The sequence below is a fragment of the Megalops cyprinoides genome, chromosome 7, assembly GCF_013368585.1.
Source record: "Megalops cyprinoides isolate fMegCyp1 chromosome 7, fMegCyp1.pri, whole genome shotgun sequence".
Lineage (NCBI taxonomy): Eukaryota > Metazoa > Chordata > Actinopteri > Elopiformes > Megalopidae > Megalops > Megalops cyprinoides.
Window position 1 is genome coordinate 23,684,469 of NC_050589.1, and position 26,139 is coordinate 23,710,607.

The 26,139-nt window shown below is 44.1% G+C and overlaps 2 protein-coding genes and 1 non-coding gene across 6 annotated transcripts; 1 reads left to right on the plus strand and 2 right to left on the minus strand.

Annotated features, from left to right (window-relative positions):
* Window positions 1-353: 353 nt before the first annotated feature.
* Window positions 354-12,418, plus strand: LOC118780702 (glutamine-rich protein 1-like). Of its 2 annotated transcripts, none has more exons than XM_036533346.1 (12): window positions 354-580; window positions 4,288-4,549; window positions 5,684-5,845; window positions 6,320-6,499; window positions 6,592-7,371; window positions 7,740-7,911; window positions 8,314-8,468; window positions 9,117-9,231; window positions 9,884-9,992; window positions 10,683-10,834; window positions 11,106-11,196; window positions 11,578-12,418. In XM_036533346.1, the coding sequence occupies exons 2-12, from the start codon at window positions 4,316-4,318 to the stop codon at window positions 11,765-11,767; spliced, it is 2,340 nt and encodes a 779-aa protein (XP_036389239.1). In that variant the 5' UTR covers window positions 354-580; window positions 4,288-4,315; the 3' UTR covers window positions 11,768-12,418. The 2 variants fall into 2 exon arrangements, with proteins under 2 accessions (XP_036389239.1, XP_036389240.1); XM_036533347.1 differs by having other exon boundaries at window positions 7,746-7,911.
* Window positions 12,419-12,972: 554 nt separating this feature from the next.
* LOC118780703 (receptor-type tyrosine-protein phosphatase V-like) lies at window positions 12,973-21,400 on the minus strand. 3 transcript variants are annotated; one of them, XM_036533351.1, is made up of 11 exons: window positions 21,355-21,400; window positions 20,463-20,507; window positions 19,916-20,009; window positions 19,202-19,292; window positions 19,012-19,088; window positions 18,366-18,500; window positions 17,704-17,826; window positions 16,876-17,036; window positions 16,476-16,611; window positions 15,384-15,454; window positions 12,973-14,598 (listed from the first exon to the last, which is right to left on the minus strand). In XM_036533351.1, the coding sequence occupies exons 2-11, from the start codon at window positions 20,492-20,494 to the stop codon at window positions 14,373-14,375; spliced, it is 1,146 nt and encodes a 381-aa protein (XP_036389244.1). In that variant the 5' UTR covers window positions 20,495-20,507; window positions 21,355-21,400; the 3' UTR covers window positions 12,973-14,372. The 3 variants fall into 3 exon arrangements, with proteins under 3 accessions (XP_036389244.1, XP_036389242.1, XP_036389243.1); XM_036533349.1 differs by having other exon boundaries at window positions 19,916-20,012; XM_036533350.1 differs by lacking the exon at window positions 21,355-21,400 and adding an exon at window positions 21,281-21,330 and having other exon boundaries at window positions 19,916-20,012.
* Window positions 21,401-26,050: 4,650 nt separating this feature from the next.
* trnar-acg lies at window positions 26,051-26,123 on the minus strand. The gene has a single exon. It is a non-coding gene; the product is annotated as a tRNA-Arg (tRNA).
* Window positions 26,124-26,139: the final 16 nt, after the last annotated feature.

Below are 26,139 nucleotides of genomic sequence, written 5' to 3' on the forward strand. Positions count from 1 at the left end.
AATAACTTCACCCTTGAAAATAAGCAACCATTGCGATACAAACATTGCTGCGAAGCACCTAACATTTACGACTAAATTCCACAGTTCTCAGTCAGTGTTAGCCTAAGGTCTTTGCCCGTTGTCATGATGTCTGCACTCGATTTAAACGGAGCTCGCTAGTGTCCGTTGCGTTGATATATGTGGTAGATAACGGTGGTGTAATTCATTACTGACGTTTATTCCCAGATCATGGGTGTGTAATCACTCCACGAGTCTCCTTTAAGGTGCTGTTTGGACCTACCACACATCTCGCGTTGCTTGGCTGTGACAGCCTCGCGAGAGTTGGTAAGCGTAGTCCAACGCCACCGGATTGGTTGAGAAGGGTTGACTGTAAGATGGCGCTTAGTGAGGTGTAAGTAGAAGAAAGAGGAAAAATAGTATTACATTAAAATACAAGAGAACGACTTTCGCAGGCGTAGTGAAATAATACACAGATAAAGGGTTTTTCCTTTATACACCAAGAGAACTGCGTTCGCGTGGTTGGATCGCGGCACTAAACAGAGAAAGAGTGGAGTGGAGCGGCCTGGCCGAGGCGGAGAGGGTAAGAGCTTGCTGGGAACCTGAAGGAACACGGGCTTCAGTGTTTGACCATGTGCACAAACAGAAAACTCTGTATATTCATGCATATTTTGTACTCTCTATGATGCGGGTCTAATGGGTGACGTGGCTGAGTCTGACTTATTATAGAACTAACGAGCTCTCTGTTGTTGTATGCGGCCAGCAGCGCGCAACATAGATAGGGAGGGGGATCACGGGCACGAGCAGGAGCAAAACCACGGACACGACTGAGGACCTGGCGCGTGTGCACACCTCGCTGCCACCCCCACCCATCAGTACAGTATTGTGGAGTGGGGGGGCATGGCTGGACATTTGCTGAGTTCAGTGGTGTTAGTGTAAAGGTTGTGCCCCTTTTGCCTTGGTTTCAGAAGCACATAGATTTCATGGATTGTAGCTTTGTCGCATTGTAGCTAGCTAGCTATTGTAGCAGGTGTGCTAGTTGTCCACCTCGTTCGCACGGTGTTGATGCCATTGCCCATATATACATTTGTAGACATTCTATCTTTTGTTTCCTCGCGGATATTCAGTGTTCAGTATAGGTCACGTTGTATTACCTGTAGTCAAATAGATCTAACTGGATGATTATTGGCGTTGGCAATCCAGTAATGAACGCGAACCAAGCTGATCTCCAATAAGTGGACTGGTTATCGATATCTAAATTTGGATGCTGCATTAATATAGTGTTTAATTCAATTTTTCGTTGCTAACCAGTCAGTTCCTACGCTGATATTCAAAGAAGTGATGCAGTCTTTACGTGTAAGTTTGTAGTAACACAAATGCCGCCACTCCCCTCCCAGTATATATTATAGCATGCTTACGAAGAAGAGCTGTTCATCCTTTTGTCGCCATGGCGAAAGGCTGCTGTCAACGCGCATGCAACACGGCGTGACACGCGCGCCCTGTGTCACGTTCATTGTTTGGTGGAGCTAAAGAGACTTGAGAGACGCCGCTCCTTTATTGCTGCCCCATTGCCTAGACACGAGCGGTGAACCCTCGCTGCTTGACAAAAAGCATTGGCAAGCCATGCACTGCCTGTTTCAACTGCTTTCATGTTAAGTATTTGGAAGGTGGAGACTTCAGAGAGGATATACCTGCAGTGCATGGTGAAACTCGGTCCATGTAAATTCAGTCGGACACTTTCTGAAAACATTTTTTTGTTGCATAAACATAAGGATGCCAAAAATCACTAATTCCCTTTGACGCCAGTTTATCCGTAAGATAAGCAATAGCTTCAGTATGGTTATGTTTTAACCACTTTGGTTTAACAGATGTTAGACTAACCACCTTTTTTTTTTTTTTAACAAAATCATGATATACCGGAAGAGTGTGCTATAACAGGTTATTATTTAGTTCCTTACTTTCAAATGCGTTATAAGTGTTTAATAGTGTTGAGCACTTGTTATGTGTTTGAGTGTGTATACATCTAGCCTGTGGAAAGCAATATGTCAGCTGCACGGATCACAATACTCAGGCTAAGTAGATGCTTTGCGAAATTTGTCTTTGTGTAAACTACTGCCATCACATGTCTTGGAAAATTCAGTAACCTGATATATTAATATCCCTCATGTAAACATGGGCAAACCATTTTTTTCTGCCAGACAGGAGTGATTTACATGTAGAAATACACACGTAAATACTGTTTGCTGGGTAGTTATTGTTTCAGAGCTTCACAGTACTTATGCGTTTTAAAAAAATAACATTCTTTCAATAGGTCAGCTACCATTACCAAACTTAGCTAACGTTAACGTTACATAGTTGACTACTATAGGTAGCTAGTGCCATTTAGCTAATGCTCATTTTTGTTCGGTTTGGTTTTGCTCAGTGGCGGTGTAAATATTAACTAGTGTATTACTTTTAGCATGCATTTTGACTTGGTGGTCAGACGTTAATTATTTATTGAAAGAAGCCAACCTAGGTTAACAGAGACAAACATTTTTTTTTACCTGTCAGACTGACACGCTAGCTAGTTAGATTCAAATTAGAACCGTATCCAGTTAACTAGCTTGTTTTATTTTTTTTAAAAAAAACAAGAATGCGCATCGCTCGTTCCCGTCGAGGAGTATGTTGCCCCCCTTCATAGTCCACGGGCATGGACGCGGGAATGCGTGTTTTGGTCAAGCGCGAAAAAGGGGGCGCTGCGATCCGATCTTTAGTCTTTTCGGAACGGCTGTACAAAGACAGGACAGCCCGGGGATTTGCTTTGTAAGAGTAGGCCAAGCTCTGTCCGTTCTACGGGCGATTCTTTTGTTTGCAAAATTCCCCTCGTCCTTCCCCTTTTTGCGATTAGACCTTAACTGCCGATTACATTTATTATTTTAACTCGAGAGGGCAACAATCCTGGAGACAGTTTTTGTTTTACCTCGCTAGTTATGTGATTTCATTGTTGTATAGCTAGCTAGCTAACTAGCTAACTACATTGTTGACATCTGGAGGAACAGCATTTTTTCCAAAGACGACGATAAGCAAACACGTCAACTGCGCAGCTATCCCCGTTATTTGTAAAGGTAATATCGGACGCGCATTACTATACAACATACTATACACAACATTTTGCTGAAATGACTTAGGGTTTCGTGGTGTTATTTTTGAACGCGTGGCTTTGGCGGAACATTTCGTTTTTACTGATATTTAAGGTAGCTTGGGAAGATGCACACAGGGGCAGATCGGCAAGCACAAGAACAACCATGTTGAGAAATTCAATCCCTTTAACGTTATGAAGAAGATATTGTGCAGCTTCAATATGTCGACATTATTTTTAATAATTTGCAGAATAATTTGTATGTGTGATTTACGCATATTTTTGGGGAATATTTTTATGTACCGATATTTTTAGCCAGATGAACTAACCTGCAATGGTTTACATCTGAAATAAAGGGGAAGTAAACGGGCCTACTCCAGTGCACATATAATAAAATCAGTGTTAAAATGAATTATTACAAATTAGTTTATTCCGTTGGATTATGCAAGACGTCGTCCTATTCGGTCTCTCAAGAAGTTGCGGTCATAAATAATGTCAGTTGCGATGCCGACATGGCCTCTATTTCACTATTCCTGTCGCATTTGCCTTTCTTCCGAGCATGCTTTAAATCATTAATTACTGACAGCCGTTGCCGTTTTTACGGTGAAGAGTAAGTTTAATACCAGTTTTCTTCCTTTCATTGTCATGTGTGTGGCATTTATTTTCTTTAATTGCTCCTATTCAGCATGTTCACTGTCCTCTCTCAGGTTATGATTCTTGAAAAGATTAAAAGTTCAGTCCCTCCTGGTTCATTAACACAGACGTTCTTCCTTTTGGCCTCAGATGCAATGGACTGTAGTAGGTGTTGGTTTCTCTTGAACTCCTCATGGTAGTGGGCCTGGTCCAGCATGTCTTCGCACCCTCTACCAACCCAGTGCATCTCCAGTTCAGACAAAGACTGCAGTCTATAATGAAAAACCCAAACCCAAACATGTGTGCCATGTAATCTCATGCAAGCCGTTCAAAAACATTCATACTCATTCCCAGTGGGCTGATTGCTAAATGAACCCTGTCACAGTTGCATTTTTAGTCCTGCGTCGTTTAAATTGTTGTCGAAGTTCAAGCAAGAACACATTGTGGAATAACTGAGGTTTGTGATTGTCATAAGATAAAGCTCACCACCTCCTCTTCCTTCTCTCTCCCTGCCGCCACCTCCTCCTCTCCCTCTCCAGATCCCCCAAGTGGGAGGCGAGGACTGCCATGAACAACTCTCTGGAGAACACTGTCTCGTTTGAAGAGTATGTGCGTCTGAAAGCGCGCAGCGTGCCACAGCACCGCATGAAGGAGTTCCTGGAGTCACTGGCTAACAAGGGCCCTGAGGCGCTGCAGGAGTTCCAGCAGGGCTCCACAACCATGGTGTACCAGCAGGGGACAAACTGCATCTACACCGACAGCACGGAGGTGGCAGGGTCCCTGCTGGAGCTGGCCTGTCCGGTAAGAGAGAGAGAGAGAAAGAGAGAGGCTCTAGTTATAAGGTCCTTTCACATGTGTTCAAAAGATGGGCTTTTTCTCGTAAGTGTGACAGAAATGACCTAAGCCCTATGAGAAAAGGGATGAGAAACATATTTCTGCTGACCACATGTTTAGATAGCCTTGATTTTTTTCATAATTTCAAATACAGGAATCCCCCCCAGCATATCTGCCTTGCATACTGCTGAAACCATGTGTCAGTAAGGGGCTAGTCTATTGATATTTTTAGTGTTTTTGATTGTGTGCTAGCATGTGATTGCTAATGATAACCAGTACCATTTAGAAAATGCTGTGGTCAGCCAACCTTATATTGAAGATTTAGTCAGTAGCTAACCTAATACATATGTAATTTGTAGGCTGTTAGCCACATGGTTATCTTTGGTTTTTGTCTGTTGGGAAATTAGCTGTCAGTATTTTTCTGAAATATCTTGAGGGGAATTACTTTCAGATACATATACCAGTTTTGAAATGTAACTGTCTGTTTAATACAGTTATCAGTATGATATTGCCCTGAGTTATTGGAACTGTAGTATACAGTTGACCCTTACCATTTATGTTCTAGAGACCACTACAAATGGGGAAATCCACAGATAATATACAGTAGCAAAGACTTAATCATAAATGGGGATTTATTTCCATCCACTCTTGGAAAGGGATACTTCATTTAAATGGAAAATAAAACCACCATCATTTTGCATTGTAAAGTTTAGCTGAACAAGTACTGCACAAGATCACAGAAAAAAACAAACACCAATTATTAATATATACAATGATAAGTTCCAAGTTTTAAGCAACAGCATGTAGCCTCAAATAGCGTTCCATTCTATTTCTGAAACCAAAGTTGTGCTACATGTCATTTATAATAGCCTGTCCTGGTTGGATAAAAACCCCAAGCTGCAAGACAAAATTACATTAGCTGGACAATCATGCAGAAAGGGAAAAAGTTGTGTGTCCACGCCTGGGGAGATCCAAAAGACACCACTGACACCACTCGAAAGGGATATTTTATATGTATTTTAGACCCTGTAAAACATGTTTATTTGGAAGGAACATTACAGGAACCTCTTAATGACCCCCCACTTTGTGTTGCCTACACAGGTGCAAGTGCAGGTCCAGCAGTCACCACAGCAGCAGCAGCAACAGCAACAACAGCAGCAGCAGCAACAACAGCAGCAACAGCAGCAGGTGACATCGGCTCAACTGTCTCCCCAGCTGACAGCAGCGGTACACCAAGCATCCGAGCAGCAGATTCAAGTGCAGGTTTGTCCTCCACACCCGGCTGCATCTCTTCACCTGCCCTCTTGCAGCTACTAGTACTTGATTTTGATTGTACTTTCAAAACGTATGGACAGCAAGTGTTCTGAATCTGTTGAACTTTGTTGAATTACATTATTACATTTACATTACATTACTGGCATTTTATCAGATACTCTTATCCAGAGTGACTTACATCAGTTACAGTTTGTTACCCATTTATACAGCTAGATATTTACTCAGGCAATTCTGGGTTAAGTACCTTGCCCAAGGGTACAACAGCAGTGTCCCAGCCAGGAATGGAACTGGCAACCTTTCCTCCTCCTTACAGCTATGCTACACTGCTGCCCTGAATTACAAGCATAACAGCCTCCCCACACTTCAGGAATTTGCCAAATGTGGAGTGAAGTTTGGACTTTCAAGTTAAATCATGTCTCTCAGGCACCACCAGACAGGTTATGATCCTCTTTGTCCCCACAGGTGCAGATCCAGGGTCAGCAGCAGGCTCAGACAGTTGGCCAGGTTCTGCAGGTTCCCAGCCCTTCTCAGCAGCAGCAGCAGCAGCAGCTGTCCGGCTCTCAGCTCCAGGCAGTGGCCGCTGCCGCCCAGCTGGTGCAGCATGGGGAGATCTCTGAGGAGCAGCTGCAGCAGCACCAGCAGGTCCGTACATACGCACATACAGCAGCCTGAAATTAAAAGGGAAAACTGAACATCTCCTAAGTTATCGTCATGTTTTACCCCCCACACCTCAGATCCAGGCCCAGCTGGTGGCAGCAGTAGCTGGGGGCCAGCAGATCCAAATCCAGACAGTGGGGGCGCTGTCACCCCAGCAGCAGCAGCAGGGCTCGCCGCGGGAAGGGGAGAGAAGAGCAGCGGCCACAAGCGGGGTCCTGCAGCCCGCGAAGAAGCGCAAGGTGGACATGCCCATCACAGTGTCCTACGCCATCCCGGGGCAGCAGCTGGCAACTGTGCTGGCCATCCCACAGGGGCAGCAGCAGAGCTACCTGTCGCTGAGGCCGGACCTGCTCACGGTGGACAGCACACACCTGTACAGCGCCACGGGCACCATCACCAGCCCCACGGGCGAGACCTGGACCATCCCGGTGTACTCGGCGCAGACGCGTGGCGACCTGCAGCAGCAGAACATCACCCACATCGCCATCCCGCAGGAAGCCTATGGCGCTGTGCACGTGGCCGGCTCGCCCACCGACGACAAGGACAAGATGGTGGTGGCAGGCAAGATCGCCGTGAGCTCCGCGGCCGCCGCGTCCACCGCCCCCTCCACCGTGGTGGCGTCCACCGCCGCCGCCACTCCCGTCTCGGCCGCCACCCAGGAGGAGGTGGTGCAGACTCTGGCCAACACGCTGTTCCCGGCGCAGTTCATGAACGGGAACATCCACATCCCTGTGGCTGTGCAGGCGGTGACCGGGGCGTACCCCAACGCCACGCAGTCCGTCCACATCTGGGACCCCCAGCAGCAGCAGGTGGTCCATGCCCAGGGAGGTACCGGACAGGAGCAGCAGCAGCTGCAGGTCAGAGGGAGGGGATTTGGGGTGGGCTGGGTGGGACTGGCGGAGGCACTAAGGTCACTGGGTTGGTAGCGAGGGTCAAAAGGGTACAGAAGGTTGGCGTATGGTCAGTCGAGACTGGGCTCTTGGTGACAGGTGGCAGGATTTGTAGTTGCAGTGGTTGAGGCCAGATTACCTGTTGTGTATGGGAATATGAACTAATCAGGTCTGTGAAAGCTCAGTGTGTGATTAAGGTGTATGTTTTCCTGCATGGTGCTCTTATTGTACTTGACTGGCAGATTAGAGCTTTGTTATGAGTAACAGTTTGAAATTAGTCCCTCTGACTGAGGATGATTAGTCAGTATCCTGCCTTTATCCCCCTTCTTATCCAGGGTCAGACTGTGCAGGTGGCAGAGGTAGAGCCCCAACCACAGGCCCCTCCTACCCTGCTGCTTCCCAACACCCTGAAGCCCGAAGAGGGACTGGAGGTATGGCGTCTCTGGGCACAGACCAAGAACGCTGAGCTGGAGAAGGATGCCCAGACCAAGCTGGCACCCATTGGCCGTAAGTTCACACATGCTGGGCCACACTCTGGCACATGCTCTGGTATTGGAACACTGCACTTCCACCCACGGTTCAGAAAGCTCATGAACATGGATTAGCATTGGTCCTTGAGTAACCCAAGGGTATGTCCTCACTGTGAAACAATATATTTAAAATCCTACAGATATTACATTCATAAACACACTGTAACCCTGTTTACACAGCTGGAATGGCCAGAATTTCACAGATTGGCCCGTTATCAGTGTTTGATGTGAAAGGGGTTTCACGCTGTTGCTGGACATAAATACAAAGACTGGCATTTTGCAATTCCACCCTGGGTTACCATTCACAGTTAAAAAAGAATCAAATTGATTTAAAAGAGGGGACATTAAAGCAATTCTGTGTGTGTGTGTGTGTGTACAGGACGACAGCCCCTGCGCTTCCAGGAGGACCTGGTGTCATGTGCCGTGGCAGAGCTGAACATCGGCCTGTCTATGATGACCCAGGAGGCTCGAGGGCTGGAGGGAGAACCGTTTGAGGCAGACGTGCTCTACTACATCTTCCTCTGTATACAGAAGGTCAGTATCTCTAACACACACACACACACACACACACACACATACACACAGGCACCTGAGTCATTCAGCAGTCAAAGCTCTTGCTCCTCCACTTCTGGGTGAGTGGAAGCTTTGCTCATGTACAGAGCTTATAGTAAAAATCATAAATGACCTGACGTAGAACAGAAATTAAACTGCAGCAGGCTAGCTAGCTAATGTTACTATGTTTCTGACACAGTTATGTAGCTAATGTTTTGTGCTAGCCAGCTACCTAGCTAGTTTGCTGTTACTGTGGTACTAGTATTAATGTCTCAAGAAATATGTTTGATACATTATGCAAATAAGCCATGTATCTACAGCAAGATAGAGAATACATGCACATGTCTGCATTATTCATCCATTGTTGGTATCTTTGGAACCACTACAGATTTAGCGTGATGAACTGGACAACGCCTAGCGTGTAGTGACATCGGTCAACAAAATTAGTAAGAGGTCATTGTCTAATATGGCTGGCTGTGTGTCTTCCTTCCTTCCCTCTCCTCCTCTCTTTCATCCTCCTCCCAACTCTCCCGGTCTCCTCCACCCTCCTACTGTCTGCTCCGCTTGTCCTCTTTCTGTACCGCCCCCCTCCCTGCTCTCTCTCTGCCCACGTGTCTCTCTCTGCTGCAGTATCTTTTTGAGAACGGCCGGGTGGATGACATCTTCTCAGACCCCTATTACACACGCTTCTCCCAGTGGCTGCACCGGGTGCTGGATGCCTGGAAGCCCAGTGTGCATCCGCTCGGTAAGGACGTGTGCGCTCGCACCCACACAGACAAGCGCAGACACAAATACACATACTCCTACACTCAGTAGCGTGCGCATAGGGCATTCACATAAATGGGTTTTTAAGAAAGTTGCACTCTATCATAGCCAGTTATGCTTTTTACACCACTCCTGCCGTCACCGTGTGACTTGTAAACAGCTACGCTATAAGGATGGGCACGTGTATTTGAATACCTCGTTACAAACATCATTACACTGAATGCTGAAAATACCATTTGAATACAGGAAATTGGCATATAATCTTAAGTCATTTACTAAGTGAGCTGAGCTGGTTTTGCAGAGCAAAACCACCACAGTTACAGGCCTAATGCTTTTATCTGAGTGAGGTCAGAAATAGAAGGCTATTTCAGACTCTGCACACTTTGTATTGTACCCCATCATCTTAGCTGCTTCTGGACTCAGGCTCTGGGTACATCCTGCCCTCGATAACAGATCAGCTTGCCCAACCCCGATAATTTGGTGGAACATTTTGATTCTGATCCAGGATCAATTTCACAAGGGCAGGAAGTGCCCACATCAAATTGGTCACAGCAGCTTTGGCAGGGCGGGGGAATGATTGTTAACCCTTTAACCTGACTGTGAAAGTAATTTCTATCCCCCTTTGTCCACAGGCTATGTCATCCCCAGTCATGTGACAGAGGAGATGCTGTGGGAGTGTAAACAGCTGGGAGCCCACTCTCCTGCCACCCTGCTCACCACCCTCATGTTCTTCAATACCAAGTGAGTCTGTCACACTGTACACGCCCACATACCTGCAGTCAGACGGTAATGCGTCACTTGAGGAGCCATAATACAGAGCTGAATACAGTACGCGCGACGTGGATTTGATTTTTTTACTTGGGTTACTGATCCAATAGTTTTTCAATAGGCTGTTGTTCATCATTTAAGTGTGTATTACATGAAAAACAGGAGGTCTTTGTCAGGTTGAAAATTATAAACAGCATCTCAGAGTTGATGAGGGACTGATAATGGTTGATTACCATAGTTAAATGACAGCTTCTTGTTGTGACCAGTCATTAACTTTAACATTAACATTAAACATTAACTTTAACTTTAACATTAACAGTCATTATCTCTTTACTTGTGTTCTGTGTTTCACTGTGCTTTCTTATATTGCGTCTTTTATCTAAAATTTTTTCGAAAACTGCAACTGACACTATCAGACACAACTGATTCTGGATTATTTAAATTATCTAAGTAGCTATCAGAAAACTCTTTTCTAGCCAGTCAGCATTATCATGTAAAATAAATTAACAAGCTTGACTTACAGTTCATGACTTGCAGTTTCTTTCCTCTGTCCCCTCTCCGTACTGTCGTTCTTTGCTAATGTCTTTTATTGTAGCAAAGTGACAGAGCTGACCTGTGACGTCAGCTGGAACTTGCATGTGGTAATGCTGTTTGGCCCTGCAGGTACTTCCAGCTGAAGACGGTAGAGCAACACATGAAGGTTGCCTTCTCCAAGATGCTGCGACACACTAAGAAGAACCCGTCAAACCCCAAGGACAAGAGCACTAGCATCCGATACCTGAAGGGTGTAGGACTGCAGCACGTGGGGCAAAAAGGTAAAAATGTAACGGCTAATGTGCAGGCTGACCTATGCACACAGAAACACATCTGCAGAAAGGCATCAGTCATTCACATTACACGGCAGTCAGTCAAATGGTAGTCACTTGCAGTAGTCAGACTGACTGACTCATAGCTGTCACTCATACCCATCTCTCGCACGTGCTTATAAACCTGTCTCACACATGCCAGCAGAGACGGCCTGACAGGCAGCTACTCCTCAGCGCTTCCTCTGTGTCGATGCAGTGACCTCTGACTCCTGTGTTGCAGTGACAGACGATATGTATGCAGAGCAGGCGGAGCACCCTGAGAACCCACTGCGTTGCCCCATCAAGCTCTATGACTTCTACCTCTTCAAGTGGTAAGTGAGGGGCGTGTTGCCCTTGGTGGCACAGTGGGGAATGATTGCTACATCCCCGTCTGTTGGCCCATGTTGAATCTCCTTCAATATATAAGCTTTTTTGAGAACTTGATAACATGGAAACTGAAGGACAGGAGACAATTATGTTATTGCTTCTTTACATAATTTTATGTACTCTTTTAGTGTGTTATGGTGTAAAATGTAAAGTTAAGGCGTCAAAATAATTCTGCTTTCTCGTCCTTCTCTGTTTTCCCTTGGTCTTTCTCAACTCACACACACCTCTCCTCCCACTGTCTCTTCTTCTACCCCCTCTTCTCTTACTTTACCTCCATGTAAACTCTTTCTCTTTTCTTTCTCCTCCCACTCGGTCTCTCCTCCCAGCCCGCAGAGTGTGAAGGGTCGAAACGACACCTTCTACCTTACGCCTGAGCCAGTCGTGGCTCCCAACAGTCCCATCTGGTACTCCACCCAGCCAATCACACGCGAGCAGCTGGAGCACATGCTCACACGCATCCTCATGGTGCGGGAGATCCAGGAGGCCATCAGCATGGTAGCGGGGAACATGCATTAGGAGAGGGAAGGGTGGTCTGAGAGAGAGGGGCTGACACGGACCATTCCTTCTCTCTCTCTCTCTCTCCCCTACTGTCCCCTACACCTCATATTGTCTTCTCCTTCAGAGAGAAACAGAGGAGACAGACAGATACACATACACACACATACGCAACCCCTCTGAACTGCCAAGCGCCAAATTAGCTTCTCTGCCCGAGAAACACGAACGCAAAGAAGAACAGTTCTTATCCTTTGTTTTTTTTCAAGTTGTATCTTTTTTTATAATACATTCTTATATTTTTCTTTAGTTTTACGAAGAGCCTTTTCTTATCAGAGATGACTTGTGGGTAAAGTAATCACAATTGGCAAAGAACACACGGACTATATATACCCTTTCCTTCTTAACCTTACAGGGAGAATCAAGGGACAATTCATTTGGAATGCACATTTTTTTGGTTTTTTTTTTTTTTTTTTTTTTTTAATTTGTACTCATTGTTTAATTTGACATGGAGGCTGACTGACTGGCCGTTGACTGACATTTTGTGAGCAAAGCTCAGTCTCTGTTTCTCATCCTCTTTGGTTCTCCATTCATTATATGACCCCCCGTGTTCCTCTCCTCTGTGCATTCATCCCTCCATCTCCCTCTCTCTCTGTCCTTTCTCCTTTTCTCTCTCTCCCCCTTTTGTCTGTCTCTGCTTCTCTCTGTTTCTCAAGACCACACAGCCACACTGGGCTGCTGAGGATGGAGAACAAAGCCAAGCGTGCCTGGCACTCTACCTAGACAGAGACAGATGGACAAATGGGAATGTTAACCCGAGGTGGGACAGGAATCTTGTTTCTCTCAAACTGGTGAGCTGAACAGAATGTCTGAGAAAAGGGAACGGTGCTCTCTCGAGGATTTCCTCCGCTGAAGAAAAAGATGGTGGCTTCAGTTCATGAACTTTTACTCCCACACGAGAAATAGACTGTCAGATCTGCAGTGAACACAGGGAGGCGCTGTTATCCACTTGTGTTCATTTATTATCAGTAAATTTAAAAAATGGAATTTAAAAGACTCACTGCACCATTTTACCATGTCCCCAACCTCCCCAGCACCTTGCCAAGAACCTCACCCCGGGATCCAGCGTGGCAGAGAGGGCTGGGCTGCTGAACTGCATTGTAACATAAACACTCTTGTATTATATATGATAAAAAAAAAACACAAAACACAACAAGACCACTCTTTTTTTTTCCCTTTTTTTGTTTTGTTTTTAATTTTCCATCTCTCTATATCTATTGTATGTATTGGTATTGTAGTCATTTATGGAGAATGGCGACGCACGTGCTTTCAAACATGCCTTTTGTACAGTGAGTCCCTTCGTGTGTGTGTGTGTGTGCTTTTTCTTTACTATGATGGGAGGGAGGGGCGAGAACAGGCTATGTTGAAGAGGTGTCCTTCTTGCGGGATCCAGTGATTTGGGTCCTGTTGTTTTGAGCTGTATGAAGTGAATGTTTCTACTTTTGGGAGGTGCCTTACATACAGTGGTTGTAGGGAGGTGTTTCCAAACCCTGAACTGTCTTTTGTCCACTAGGAGTTGGCCCCACCCACACGTGCAGACAACGGCATCCGTTTTAGTAGTGAACATTACGCGGTTTCTCCATCTTCAGTAGAGGGTTACGTGCTTGTAATTTGCAAAACCTAATAGCCGATAGTTCTCTGTGAACTGAGATTATTAAATGAATTGTGGATAGATTGAGCAAGGTTATGTTCAGAACAGCCATACTCAAGACCTCCCCAAAGCAAGAAGATTAAACTTTATTCTTGCAGTCAGACTCAAGAAAATCTTATAGGAATTGTATTGGAAAGTTTTTTGAGTGAGTATGCCTTCCTGCATGACTCTCAATTCATATCTTCCCAGAAGGAATTTGTTGCTCATCTTTTAAAAATTGTTAGCATAGAAACAACTCCTGTTGTCCAAGTCACAGTAATGGTACAGACAAAACTTCCAAGCAAGCATAAACCAGAATTCATTTTATTATTTTTGCAAAAATTGTCAAATTAGAAATTGTCAAATTACAAATCATAAACAGGCAGTGTTTTAAATGCACTGCAGAAACTGGTTCTTTCATGCGCTTTTTCTTTTAAGCTGGGCTATCACAACATTTTATGTGTATCCAATAGTACTATAATCATCTGTGGGGTCCTTAATTGACTTTGCCTTTATTTACTGAAAAGAGGTTTTGTGCGCATTAAAAAAGTCCATGGAGAACATTCAGTACGGTTTTCTGAACCTTAAGCCACAGAAACAGTGGTACTGCTGCCATCTGCTGTCACCTGTTTCAGCAATGCTTCTGTGTATTTACAGATGGTTTACTGATGGATGAGTATGTAAAGACCACCCTCAGCATCCTTTCAGCTGGCAAAGTGGCAATAAACCATGTTGGTCTTGTACTGACAGCACTTTGCATGACTGACTACCACAACAAAAGAGTCATAACACTCGTGCTGGGAGGCGCACCTTAGCCAGAAGAACTGGATAGACCGCTTTCAGGAATCTGCTGTGTGAGAGCACCAGCACCACACTGTTAGTGTCGGGTTACACAGGTTTGAGGAGCTGTCTGCAGAATAATGGCACAGAGTCCGAGATTCATGTCTGTGAAGGTGATGAGATCAGCAGCAGCTTGCGCAGGAGGTTCCCAGGATGCAGTTTGCTCATGCCACTGGGCTCTGTTGTCGGCCTATGTTTGGAATGCTGCCGCTGGCTTTCGTGGTCTCCCCTGCCCCTCTGAGCTGTGGTGGGACGTTCATCTGTGTTAGGGCGACGGGGTTCCTTCACTTTATTAGGAGGAATGGGTCCCCGGCTGTCCACATCCCTGAAAACATTAACAGAGCTCTGTGTAAGGGCTGGATATTTTCATAGTTTCCTCCATACAAGCCACAGTCCACATCTGTTACATGATGTTACATGGATGACAAAATTGACACTTGTTGAGGCTGTCTCATTTATTTGCCTGTGCTATTTTTCAGTTAAATTTGTATAAAGTCAGTCTTAATGCTATGCACACGTGCTCTTTGACCAGAGCAGCAGAGAGAAGGTCCCTAATTGGACAGTGAGATAACAGTGACCCATCCAAAATTCTTACCCCTCCAGTCTAGAACCCTAATAACCTGCCTTAGAGACTTTACTGTCCTGTTGGAGTCTTTTTCTGGCCTTCAGACAAATACAGCTCCATCTATCCCAGAATTAAAATACCCCAGAATATTAGTGGCCAGCTCACTGCCCAAGACTATACCATTGCCCCATATTCTGCCGTGGAATGCTGCTATCCCTCTCTATTGTCCTAGACTTAAAACATTCCCTGAATATTATGGTCCTATTCCACTCCTAGCCTTCTACTGCCCCTCAAAAAAATGACTGTCCCAGACTACAGTGCTGCTATTCCACTTTGACAGGCATGTAGGTGCATAACTCTGCTACTCTCAACTTAATTCTCCTGTCCTCTCTCCCTTGAGAAAAGTACTTTACCTCGATACCTGAATAAAAAAAAACCTCAATGTACAAACGAGTCATTGAATGTGTAACATATACAGGTGAATACATTTTAAGTTCAAGGGCATAAGGGGGTCTGCTTCGTGTCTGTGTAGTCGTGCTGCTCACCGTGGTTTGTGTCCTGTTGTCTCTTCACTCAGCCAGTGCATCAGACAGTTGTGAACAAATATGTATTGTTCCTGTGAGACACAGGAAGTGCTTGTCAAATGTAGAGTTACAGCAGTGATATGAGAAATGCAAGAATATTCATCTCCAAAATGACATAGCACTCTTCTCTGGAGGCCTGTACACTACCCTTTTATGTTTAAAATTCTCAGAATGCACCAGCTGCGTTGGATTACTCATTCAATCCAGAGGGAATCTCTGGAACAGAAAACATGCCTGCACCGGAAAGCAAGGTCTGAAGGTTGCTGATCCTTGCTAGTAACGTCACCATAACACTGAGAGGTGCAGCTAGGCTGGCAAAAATGCTGATGTTCCAGTCGAGCAATGAGTAAAGAATCAACTTTGAAGGTAGGCGGAAATGAAACGTACCTTCTTGATCCCTCAGGGGGAAACTTAATTCACGTCATTTGAATTTCAAATTCTGGGCTACTAGGAGCATTAGTTTTGCCACTGTGACTTAAATGTTTATGAGCCAACCGATTTTCTGTTTTGTAGAGCTAGTGTTCTTTAGCTTTTTATAGCTTTGGCTTGCAGAAATGTCAGCACTAGTGCAGTTGAGACTAATGTGATAGTTCTAGCACCATTCACACCAACTTTCTAGCTTTAACAGATCGACCTTTACAGATAAAAATGTTTATGTTGCTCAAGAAAATGTGGCTGCAGTCAATTAGTGGGACTTCTAGTTCTTATTTTGTCATTCACAGGCACTGGATAACTGGCAAATCAGGTTGGAGTAAGAACATTTAGAGCAACAACAAGTGCTATCAGATTGTTCCCGCGCCCCGCTGATGCATGGTCTCTGTGTCAAATCCCATCTCACAGCACATCAAATGCAAACTTAGTTGTGTGACATATGGAGCCTAGTATCTTAAAATATCCACAAAGTGAAGGTAATAATACAAACTGTTCTGTTACAACTGGAGCAGCATTCTAAAATGACTCTCCATTGAGTGGTATTCAGGTTAACGGGGGCTTTGTCGGTCCCTGGAGTGGCAAAGAGTCAGAATCATGACTGTCAATGACTGGGAGCCTCACCAAGTTCTGCACCATCATCACTCTGTGTTTGCGCAGGTCACGGACCACCGCTCTCACATTCGGCTGGACGCCACGCACACACAGCTGCATCAGCCACAGCAGGGCCACCAAGGTTCCAGAGCGCCCCACCCCTGCACTGCAACAAAACACACACACATGCATGCATGTAGCAGTGAAGAGAATGTGTGCACACATTCGGACATTAATGTAATGTGCACACGCACAGTCATTTTACACAGACCTAGAAGTATTTCAGCACTGAAAATGGGGACAGACTGGCTGTTCCTCCCTAGCTGAACTTACAATAGACAGACAATGAGGGAGGCCCTAGGGAAGCCCCAGTGGACACAACCGGCTTTAACTAGAACACCCAATATGAGAACGTTGCAGAAAGACAGACCTGCAGTGGACAATGGCAGGGCCAATGTGTGGAATGCTGTCAAGGTGCTGCCGCAAAAGCTCAGTGAAGGCAGAGAAAGCAGCAATGTTATGGGGAACCCCCCTGTCTGGCCAAGCTGGGTAGTAGTAATGAGTTATCCTCCTCTCCCCAGGACTACCCATCTAGAACATAGGAAAAATGAGCAGCACACATACACACAATCAGCAATTTCATACCCAATGAACATAGTCAATACATAATCAACATATATGCTCTATCAAAAAATGCAGCAATCACATCAACTGAAAGTCCATGCATACAAGCTATTAATCCAATCTACACACATAACAGTGGAGGAATAAATTAATAATATTCCCCTAACGTTGATACTGCTATCCCTGAATGACATTCATCGTGTACTGCTTTAAGACCTCCTTCACTAATGGAGTCAAAGCCAGCCTGAACCCCTTGCACTATATTTGCCATAGACATGTTTCAGAGGCATCTTTCTTCCATCATGTTAACCTAGAATTATTGATTTACTTTCTGTATGGCATTGATTGTCATTTTTATTTTGAAATTTTTAAAAACATGTATGTATTTCAAAAGTCCGTAGCTAGAGGAAAACGCGATTTGTTGGAATGAAATCCAGTAGCAAGCTCATAAGCATTTGCTTTTGTTGTATTCTGTGTTACTGATAAATTTATAAATAATTTTTTTGGCTGAAATGGTGCTTTGGGGTGTAGAGTGGTAAGCAAAACCCTGCTGTAGATGCAGGTTTTACTTGAAAGGGAAACCCCACAACAGGCAAAGATGATCTGCTAGCAGGCCAGCTTCTGACTGACTCACCTGGCGCAGGTGCATTGTGGTGATGAGGGAATCAGGGCCACGACGCTGGTACAACGTGGTCACCTGTACCCCTCCATAACTCACTGTAATCCTCTCCTGAGGCCAGTATGGCTCACATAACACCTGTACCAAGCAACACATCATTAAACACAGTCAAACCACAAAGGGAAGTATTACCACAGACCTGTAAAACAACATATTTCCAATCAGTGGCGTCGTTAGGTACAATCAGTCGGGGCTATAGCCCCGAATATTTTCACCGTGAAAAGGTGGTGTTTATAGAAAAATAGCAGACAGACTGTGTAACAGAGCGGAACTTGACTTGCAACGTCCAAAGGTGTGACAATATTTATTTATTATAAAAGTAGCTGCCGATCTCCCTTCAAAAAAAAAAAGACAAGCCCCAGGCAAACTTGACTTAGCCCCCGATCTTTTCAATAGCTAGAAACGCCCTTGTTTCCAATAATTATTTTAACAGTAATTGACATATATTGTAGTTAGTGTGGGACTCAACACCCAAAGGGAATGTTAAAAATCTGTTATTAGCCTTTGCTTTGCTAGAATTTTATGGTAATCATAATCAGTGTCCTAAGTTTATTCACACTGCCAGTGTGGCCCATCACTGTTTCATTGGCATCATTCACAATGCTGACATTCCTCACCCTGCCATTTTCTATGCAGACGGTCACCATGACGATAACGCGCACGTTCTGCTCCCACACCATACGCCAGAAGTCCGCCACTGTGTTTTGAAGGGGTCCTTGGGTGCAGATGAAATCACGCTTCGAGAAACCACCCTGCACGGACAAATGTTCAGAGGTTTATGACAGACGGACAGACAGAGGGACAGTGACCGTGAGACAGCGAGTATAAAGTAATGGTGGGGGACACAGGACCCATGGGATACTATCCCACCAGGGCTGGCGAAGGCAGTACACCACAGTTGCTTCTCTTTAGCAATACCTGTAGGTGATGGCAGTGTACTGAGTTTATCACATCCCCTGTTTTAGCACAGACAAAACCAATGTGTTGTCATGTCGTTTGTCAGCTCAGCCTGACAACTCCTGTTTAAATTGGTCAGCACCAGTGACGTGACATTGGGCAGAGACTACATGGTTAGTTTACACTCAGGTCAAAAATATATATGTAACTAAATCTCGCCCACAAGCTGAACTCGGTGAGGCAACCTGCTTCCACATCAACAAATGCAAAAGGGGTACACGTGTAAAGATGAAGGGACAGTTAGTCTGAGACAGTAAAGACAAAGGCATAGTAAGTCTGGCAGGCTCAGACATGTGGGATACTCACAGGAACATAGCTAGCGTTGATGTAGTCAGAGTGCAGCTGGGAGCTCAGCAGGGCCAGCCTCACCCTACAGTGATCATCTGTAAACAGAGCCAGTCAGAGATGTGAGGGGTCAGGGGACAAGGAACAGTGAAGAACAGCACTGTACTCCAATGTCCTATATTGGGCTTCCATTGTACTGAGCAATACTCACAAGGCAGAATGAAGGGATATCTGTTCTTTCTCTTGTTGACGTCCAGATCACCAGCCCTGCTGGTAAATTCCTGCCCCACATTATCCAGCCCCTGTAGAGACATTCAAAAGGCTGAGAGAGGTAGAGACAGAAGAGAGATGCTGTGGGAAGACTTAATGTACAGTAGGGCAGAAAGTGATAAAGAGATACGGCATCATTCTAAATGATGGCAGTTTTAGCATACACCAAGTTACAAGTTACGAACAGTTACAAAAGGTGGTGGGGTGAGTGAATGTAACAATCACACTATCTCTCTCCTTACTCCCAACTTTTAAAGAATTAAAGAGAAACTGAAACTTTTTCATAACAGAAGATCTATGCAGTCCACTTTAAAATCGCCGATAATACTTCTCTTCTAACTGCAGTTCCCACACTACATCTCCCAGACTGCAACAGTTATGTCAAAGGGCTTAGTAAATCTCCCTCACACTCACTAACTCACGTGACTCATTTCCAAAGTCAAATCGACAATTGTACACCTATACACCAATTATACACAGAGATATCTCATCTAAGGCACTATTAAGTACAAAGAAGGGGCGCAGTTAATCCCCCTTTCCTCTCCCCTCTGCCTTACACTCGAGAACATAGAGGTGACTGTACCATTGTGGAGTTCACATTTGCCTGGGGGGCAAACTGTAAAATCGGGACAGGATACCCACACACTGTGTGTACCTTAAATTCCTGGCGGTAGCCAGCGTTATCGTTGTTGCTCAGTGCCTTACAGCGCAGCTGCAGTTCCTGTAGGGCACGCGCCCGTGATGATGTGCTTCTTCAAACGAACAAAACAGCAGAGAGGTCAACAAACATATTATACCAGTGAACATTACAGCCTGAAGAGGCTACATCTGTGTTTATGTTTCTCCTAAGCAAATGTCTATGTAACAGCTTAGGAATTGCTTTATAGTGAACATTAAAACTACACAAACATCCATTATCAGGTAGGTTTTTGAACAGAGGAGTCTACAGCTAGGGATACCACCAGTCTGGCTGTAGTTTGTAATGTTTAAATAAATCAATAAATCCTGAGAAATACATGCCAAGTAATCTCATGCTTGCATTAAATGTCAGACTTGGTGATACAATCAGTTTTAAATGCTTCTTTTCTCATAATTTTTTGCTTTATGTAATTTTGAAATAATAGCATTCATCCTACACTCAAATGGTCACCATCTTGGTCCTAGTCCCTTCTTATTAAAGATGACTGTGTGGTCATGCTCACCTCATATCTTGAGAAGATGTGAGTTTTCGCATTCTTTGCAGAGCTCTGCAGGAGAAAGGACAAAGACCAGACTGAGATGGCATTCAACAAACTACAGCACATTAGGAAAGTACCATGTTGACATGTGGAATTCCATAAGCTATCTTCTCCTTCTTTGCAACCACCTTTATAAGTTAAATTGTCTGGTAGGCAATTACCCAGTTCCCCCTCACCAGAGGAATGCAGCTGAAGGTAATCCTCCCCCAACAAAAAAACATCTGAGTTCCTCTGTATTAAAAAGGTGTTTAGCTTCAATCTTCTGTACTGAGGAAGACTGAAACAGTACATAATATGAAATATGCTCTCAAGTTAAACCTTAAAAATAAGTCAAACTCAACAATCTCCAGGTGGAGCCACTGTAAAGTTAAGAGATTCATGACAGAACATACCAATTATTTTACATTATTACCACTAGAGTGTTGAAACCCTTTGTCATTCTTATAACTAGCAAATTACTGTTATTCCAAATATTCTGGATTTGATTCAAGTTTTCAGAAGGAAAACGTATCTCAATATCAAAGCGGTCTGTGTGGCATGTTATAGCAGTTCATTTTAAATAAAAAAGATGATATTTCAGATTGAACCACCAATATCACCCGTCTGTTTTGCCCTGTTCCGTTTCCTCACGCAACGCAAGACAGGGACAGGGACAACCTCACAGAGACACAACAAGAACCCAAGCCAAACCGAGAACACAAAACACACACCAACACATCAAAATATTCTAGAAAAACATCACATAACGATTTCAATCTTTTGCGAGGAAAAAAAGAGCTTACTTGTCCTAAGAATTGGTTCTATGAGAGAGGCCTCAGAAAGACCCAGCGAGAGAAACAATGAAAACTCCCCATACCTGTCTGTCCCGTGCGGTCATCTGGCTCTGCTCCTCCCTGCTCCAGTAGCACAGCAGTTTTCTTCCGCCGCCACCCCTCTACCTCTAGAGAGAACAGCCCTAGGCAGGAGGGCGGGACAGAATTCGGCAAGGAAGTGACTCTTATGGGGCGGGAATTATATTGCATTGTTTGTTCATTTATTTGCTATGCAGATGCCAGGCATAATTAAAATCCTTGCCGTTCTACATATTTTAAACTGTAACCCCTTTGACATTTGGATATTTACTGGTGAAATTCACACGAAAAAGGTGTTTGGGTGGTGGGAGATGCCCCCTCCCCCAACCAATGCATACCATCAAGCTTCAGGTTTCTAGAGCAAGCCCATAATAACACTGTCTGTTGACCAGAATGTCTCTAAAAGGTATACAAGAAAAGACATGTTTTAATGGAGCATGCCCTGAAGATGCTTTAGACAGCCTAACACTCTGGCATGGTTTTAACAAGCATTTATGATATGAACACCTGTCTTTAAACAACACACTGATTACATTACATAATGTGTAAAAAGTAATATTTAACATGTAATTTCAACAGAGCAAATATTTCCCATTGATACTGGAACATTTCCAGTGACTATAAATTTTTAATATCCAGGCTGCCACAAATAAAATCCCAATTAGACTTTTAATGATCTGACAAGGAAATGTAACAGAGGGAATCTTGGTATCCTTTCCCCTGCTACTGGACAGAAATTCTGACATGTATGATAGAATTATTTAATAAAATGAAAAAAAAAAACTTAATGGGGCTGTTAATTTTCAGGAAAACTGAAAATCTCGAGTTGTAGCAGTATAGCGAACTTTAATTGTGTACATACTACAGCTACAGATCAAATGCAAATTTTGTATCAGATGGGCAATCATTTAATGCCATATTCAAGGCTGGTGTTCTTACAGTCAAGGATTAACACAAACTGACTGTAGCCCTGTGACCAAAGTGTGGGTCACAGGGCTACAGTTAGTTGCACCTGCATTGGGGTAGGCCTGAGGTAGAATGATTACTTGGTTGGGTCCCTGTGAGTTTCTGGGTTTGTTCCCGTGGTTTGTTCGCAGCATGTAGTAGCGGCGAGAATATAGGTAATGTTTGCTATCTATGGCGCTTATGCTAATGTTTATTATCTTGGGTATCTGTACTACTATTCAGGTGGTCCAAGGTCAGGTTTTCCCCTCTCTTGCTTCAGATGTGCGTGATTGTTTGAAGAGAAAATTGCCTGTTGGTTGCAAAAGAGTTATTATTGCTTTCTTTGTTCTTGTATACATTTTGAAAATATATAGACAGAGCTGAAGGCACACCAGCTCATCACACTTTGGGGGGAAAACTTCCCGATGGCAACAAACAATGGCTGATCTATTCCACTCATTGCAAAGAAAGGTGGGGGTTCAAAGCCAGCCACAGCAAGACCTTGGTCACACACAGCACCAAAAGTTTATAACTGTAACTGTCTACTGCTGTCTCAGTGCCTCAATCCCATCTCGTCTCTGCTGTGCTCTATCCCTCTGCAGTTGCCTGTTTGGACAGGACTCAATTTCATCTGTGTTGTGGAGGTTATATGCCACAGGGTCTGCTGCATCCATCCCTCCACAATGGTGTCTGCAGACCTACAGACATTGAGGTGGGCATTGAGGGATTATTCCCGAGTGCTGGTGATGGACAACTGGATCTTGACGGCCTGGGACTATAGCATTTGGTGTCCATACTGTTGAAGCCCACAAGGAAAACACCACAAGCGATTGCTGGTTGGTTACCTTTCCTTTTTCTGCCATTTGCTGTATGTCCGGTGTAACGCTCTGTCGAAGGAGTGGGAGAGCACAGTCCTGCCGCAGAGTGCTGGTCAGCCCAGCACGAGACCCCCCCGTCTGAGCCCTAAGCCCCCCCCCGTCTGAGCCCTGGGCCCCAACTCAAGGAGGCGCCAGAACACTGGCACCAACCGTTCACATTCTGACTGTCCCTGGATACACCACTGAGATTAGTTCATTGTCATATTTATATGCTAAATTCTACAGTTAATTAAAAGTAGATGGTAAATGGTAGTATTTCAGCATTATTTGCAGAAGTATTCACCTTTCTGAAGTGGAATGCCCTGGAATTCTAATTCCAGAAGCCTGAAATGGTAATGATTCAAGAAATCTGCAAAATTTAAAGACATTTAAAAAATAGTTGCCATTTTTTCCCATTTAGGAACTCCCTTCTTCAGTTTTTTTTTCTAGATTTTGGTACACTTATTAAAATAAGTCTGTGATGGTAGGCCCAATGGTTCATTAGGATTTGATGTGTGCTTTACAAAATAAATCAAACTGTGGAAAATCCAGTGTGGTGGAGTTTATTGGTCCGTGAGCAAAAACTGAGGAACTGAGGTAGAAACTTTTGTAAATTTATGAAAAAACAGGTGAAGAGTTCTGCACATTCAAAAAAACTGGCAAATCAATTGTCAGCTGAAGGAGAGGAGTAGTACTATGAAAAGCAATATAGTGCCTAAGAAACTGTTCTTGCCACCACCAATAAATTTACATTTACATTCATTCATTTTTTCAGACCGTCTCATCCAGAGTGACTTAAGTACATTCAGTAGGGTTAGGTAATTAGCTGAACAGTTCCTAAATCATTGTTCCCATCCTTGACATATAGTGCCATTGTGTGGAAACATGGCCAAAAGGGAAGTTCCCTTGATGTTGCTGAAGTCCCAATAATACACCAACCTACCACCTGTGCCCTGGATCTCATTCCCTCAGCTCTTCAGACCATTGTTCACAGCCTTTTGTCCATTCCTCTCCTCTCTGATTAATTTGTCACTCTCCACAGTGTGCCTGCACCTTTCAACGCGGTTCAAGTCATACCCCTGCTGAAGAAATGGACTCTCGGCTCATCTGCAGTCCAGAATTATTACCAGTCTCTCCCTTCCCTTTCTCTAAAACACTAAAACACTAGAACATGCAGTGGTTATCTAACAACTTTCTCTCACAGAACAGTTTTCTTTACTCCTTTCAATCTTGCCTAAGGGCTGGTCATTCCACTGAGACTTCCCTCTTCTCCATAGCTGAAGCTCTTTAATTAGCTACAACATCCTCCCACTCCTCAGTCTTGATTCTTCTGGACCTTTCTGCAGCCATTGGTACAGTGGACCACATCACCTTTCTATCTACCCAGGCTACATTGAGGATCCCAGATACAGCTCTTCTTTGGGTTTGAAAATTCCTCTCTGGACGCTCTTTCAGGGTGTCCTTGAACAGTGGTTTGTCTAGACCCCACAGTGTGCCTGTGGGTGTCCTTCAAGGCTCTGTACTTGGCCCCCTCCTCTTCTCTCTTAACAGAGTCAAGAGATTGCATGCAATTTCCACATGTGGCTTTTCATACCACTTCTATGCTAATGACACTCAGCTTTTCCTGTATTTTTCTCCATCTGACACATAGGTCTCTGTGCTGGCTCTCGACTTTCACGATACTAAACAGCATCAGCTATCACACACACACTCAGATAGAATGAGTCAAATATTTCATGTTTGCAAGAATTTATTTAAGGTCATTGACTGCTCCATGCTATTATATCTTACACAGCACTAGTGACACTGAAATTAAAGTGAGTCACATTATTTTTATTCAGTAAAGGATTGTGTAAAAATACTACACATGCACCAAAACAGGGTGTGGTAGTCAGCCTGATGTATACTGTTGTAAATTCCAGCTTTTCATCAGGTCAGGATGAGAAACGAGAGGGGGAGGGAGGAATATAAAAAAGGGCAATTCACAATTAAGAGAAAATAACATCTAAATTTACCTTTGATGTATTCATTCCTGTAATTCTGTTTTTCAGTATCCACCTCTGGTAAGAATTTGTTTTCTAGGCTTATACGATTATTTCAAGTTGTTTACTGGAGAAAGCATTTAAGGCAATGAAAAATGACCAGACGTTACAACATCCTCGTTCCAATTTTCAGTGAGCTATCGTTTGCACGAAATGTTCGTTAGGTATTCGTCTGCCCCCTTGCGGGTATTCATAGTTACTGCAGCCTTGAAATAGCAGCAACAGTTCCCTCAAATAGTCACAAGGTGGCAAGTGAACACCACTGTTCGCATAAAATTGCTTGTTGCACTGCTTTTGGTTGGTATTGTTTCGTTCTGAAATATTGAGGTAATGCACTGAGCACTGCACTAAGGTGTTAGTATTTTCCACGCTGTCACGTGAATTTCAGCTAACAGTCAGAGAAAATTTAAATATGGTGGAAAAAACATCGCTAAACATGCTCGAGCTGCCAACCTTTCAGTTAACCGTTGAACGTGCTGGCCCATACAACAGCTGCCAAAAATACGATTCTTGATACCGATGTCAGTAGTATGACTGTGCGTTGTGGCCTTGCATACACAATAGAAACAAATGCATTATCTTCATGCTTTGTCTCAAAAGAGTTACAAATGAACGTTACAATGAAGAGTGGTGACATATTTCTCGTGAATAAAGTTTTAATTTTTGCAGCGAATATGGATTTTGCGCATGCGATGTAGGCTATATGGGATTTGTCTAAATTGCGAGCAGCTTTCAATATCCTGCATTCTATATGAAATGTGTGTTCATGAAGCGCCGCAAAATGCATAATATTGCACCATGTTTTCTGGTCGTTTAGGGAACGGAAAGATCTTTATTCTATTATATCTAAAAAACTACGAGCCAGCCAGGAGTCGAACCTAGAATCTTCTGATCCGTAGTCAGACGCGTTATCCATTGCGCCACTGGCCCACTTGTGCGACACCCC

Coding starts and splice junctions, on each gene's coding strand:
- LOC118780702 (XM_036533346.1), top strand. CDS start 4,316: ATGAACAACTCTCTGGAGAACACTGTCTCGTTTGAAGAGTATGTGCGT. Junction 5,846..6,319: donor AGCAGCAGATTCAAGTGCAG/GTTTGTCCTCCA, acceptor TTGTCCCCACAG/GTGCAGATCCAGGGTCAGCA. Junction 9,232..9,883: donor GCCCAGTGTGCATCCGCTCG/GTAAGGACGTGT, acceptor CTTTGTCCACAG/GCTATGTCATCCCCAGTCAT.
- LOC118780703 (XM_036533349.1), bottom strand. CDS start 20,494: ATGCGAAAACTCACATCTTCTCAAGATATGAG. Junction 17,037..17,703: donor CCACAATGCACCTGCGCCAG/GTGAGTCAGTCA, acceptor CCTATGTTCTAG/ATGGGTAGTCCTGGGGAGAG. Junction 15,455..16,475: donor TGATGATGGTGCAGAACTTG/GTGAGGCTCCCA, acceptor TGTGTCTCACAG/GAACAATACATATTTGTTCA.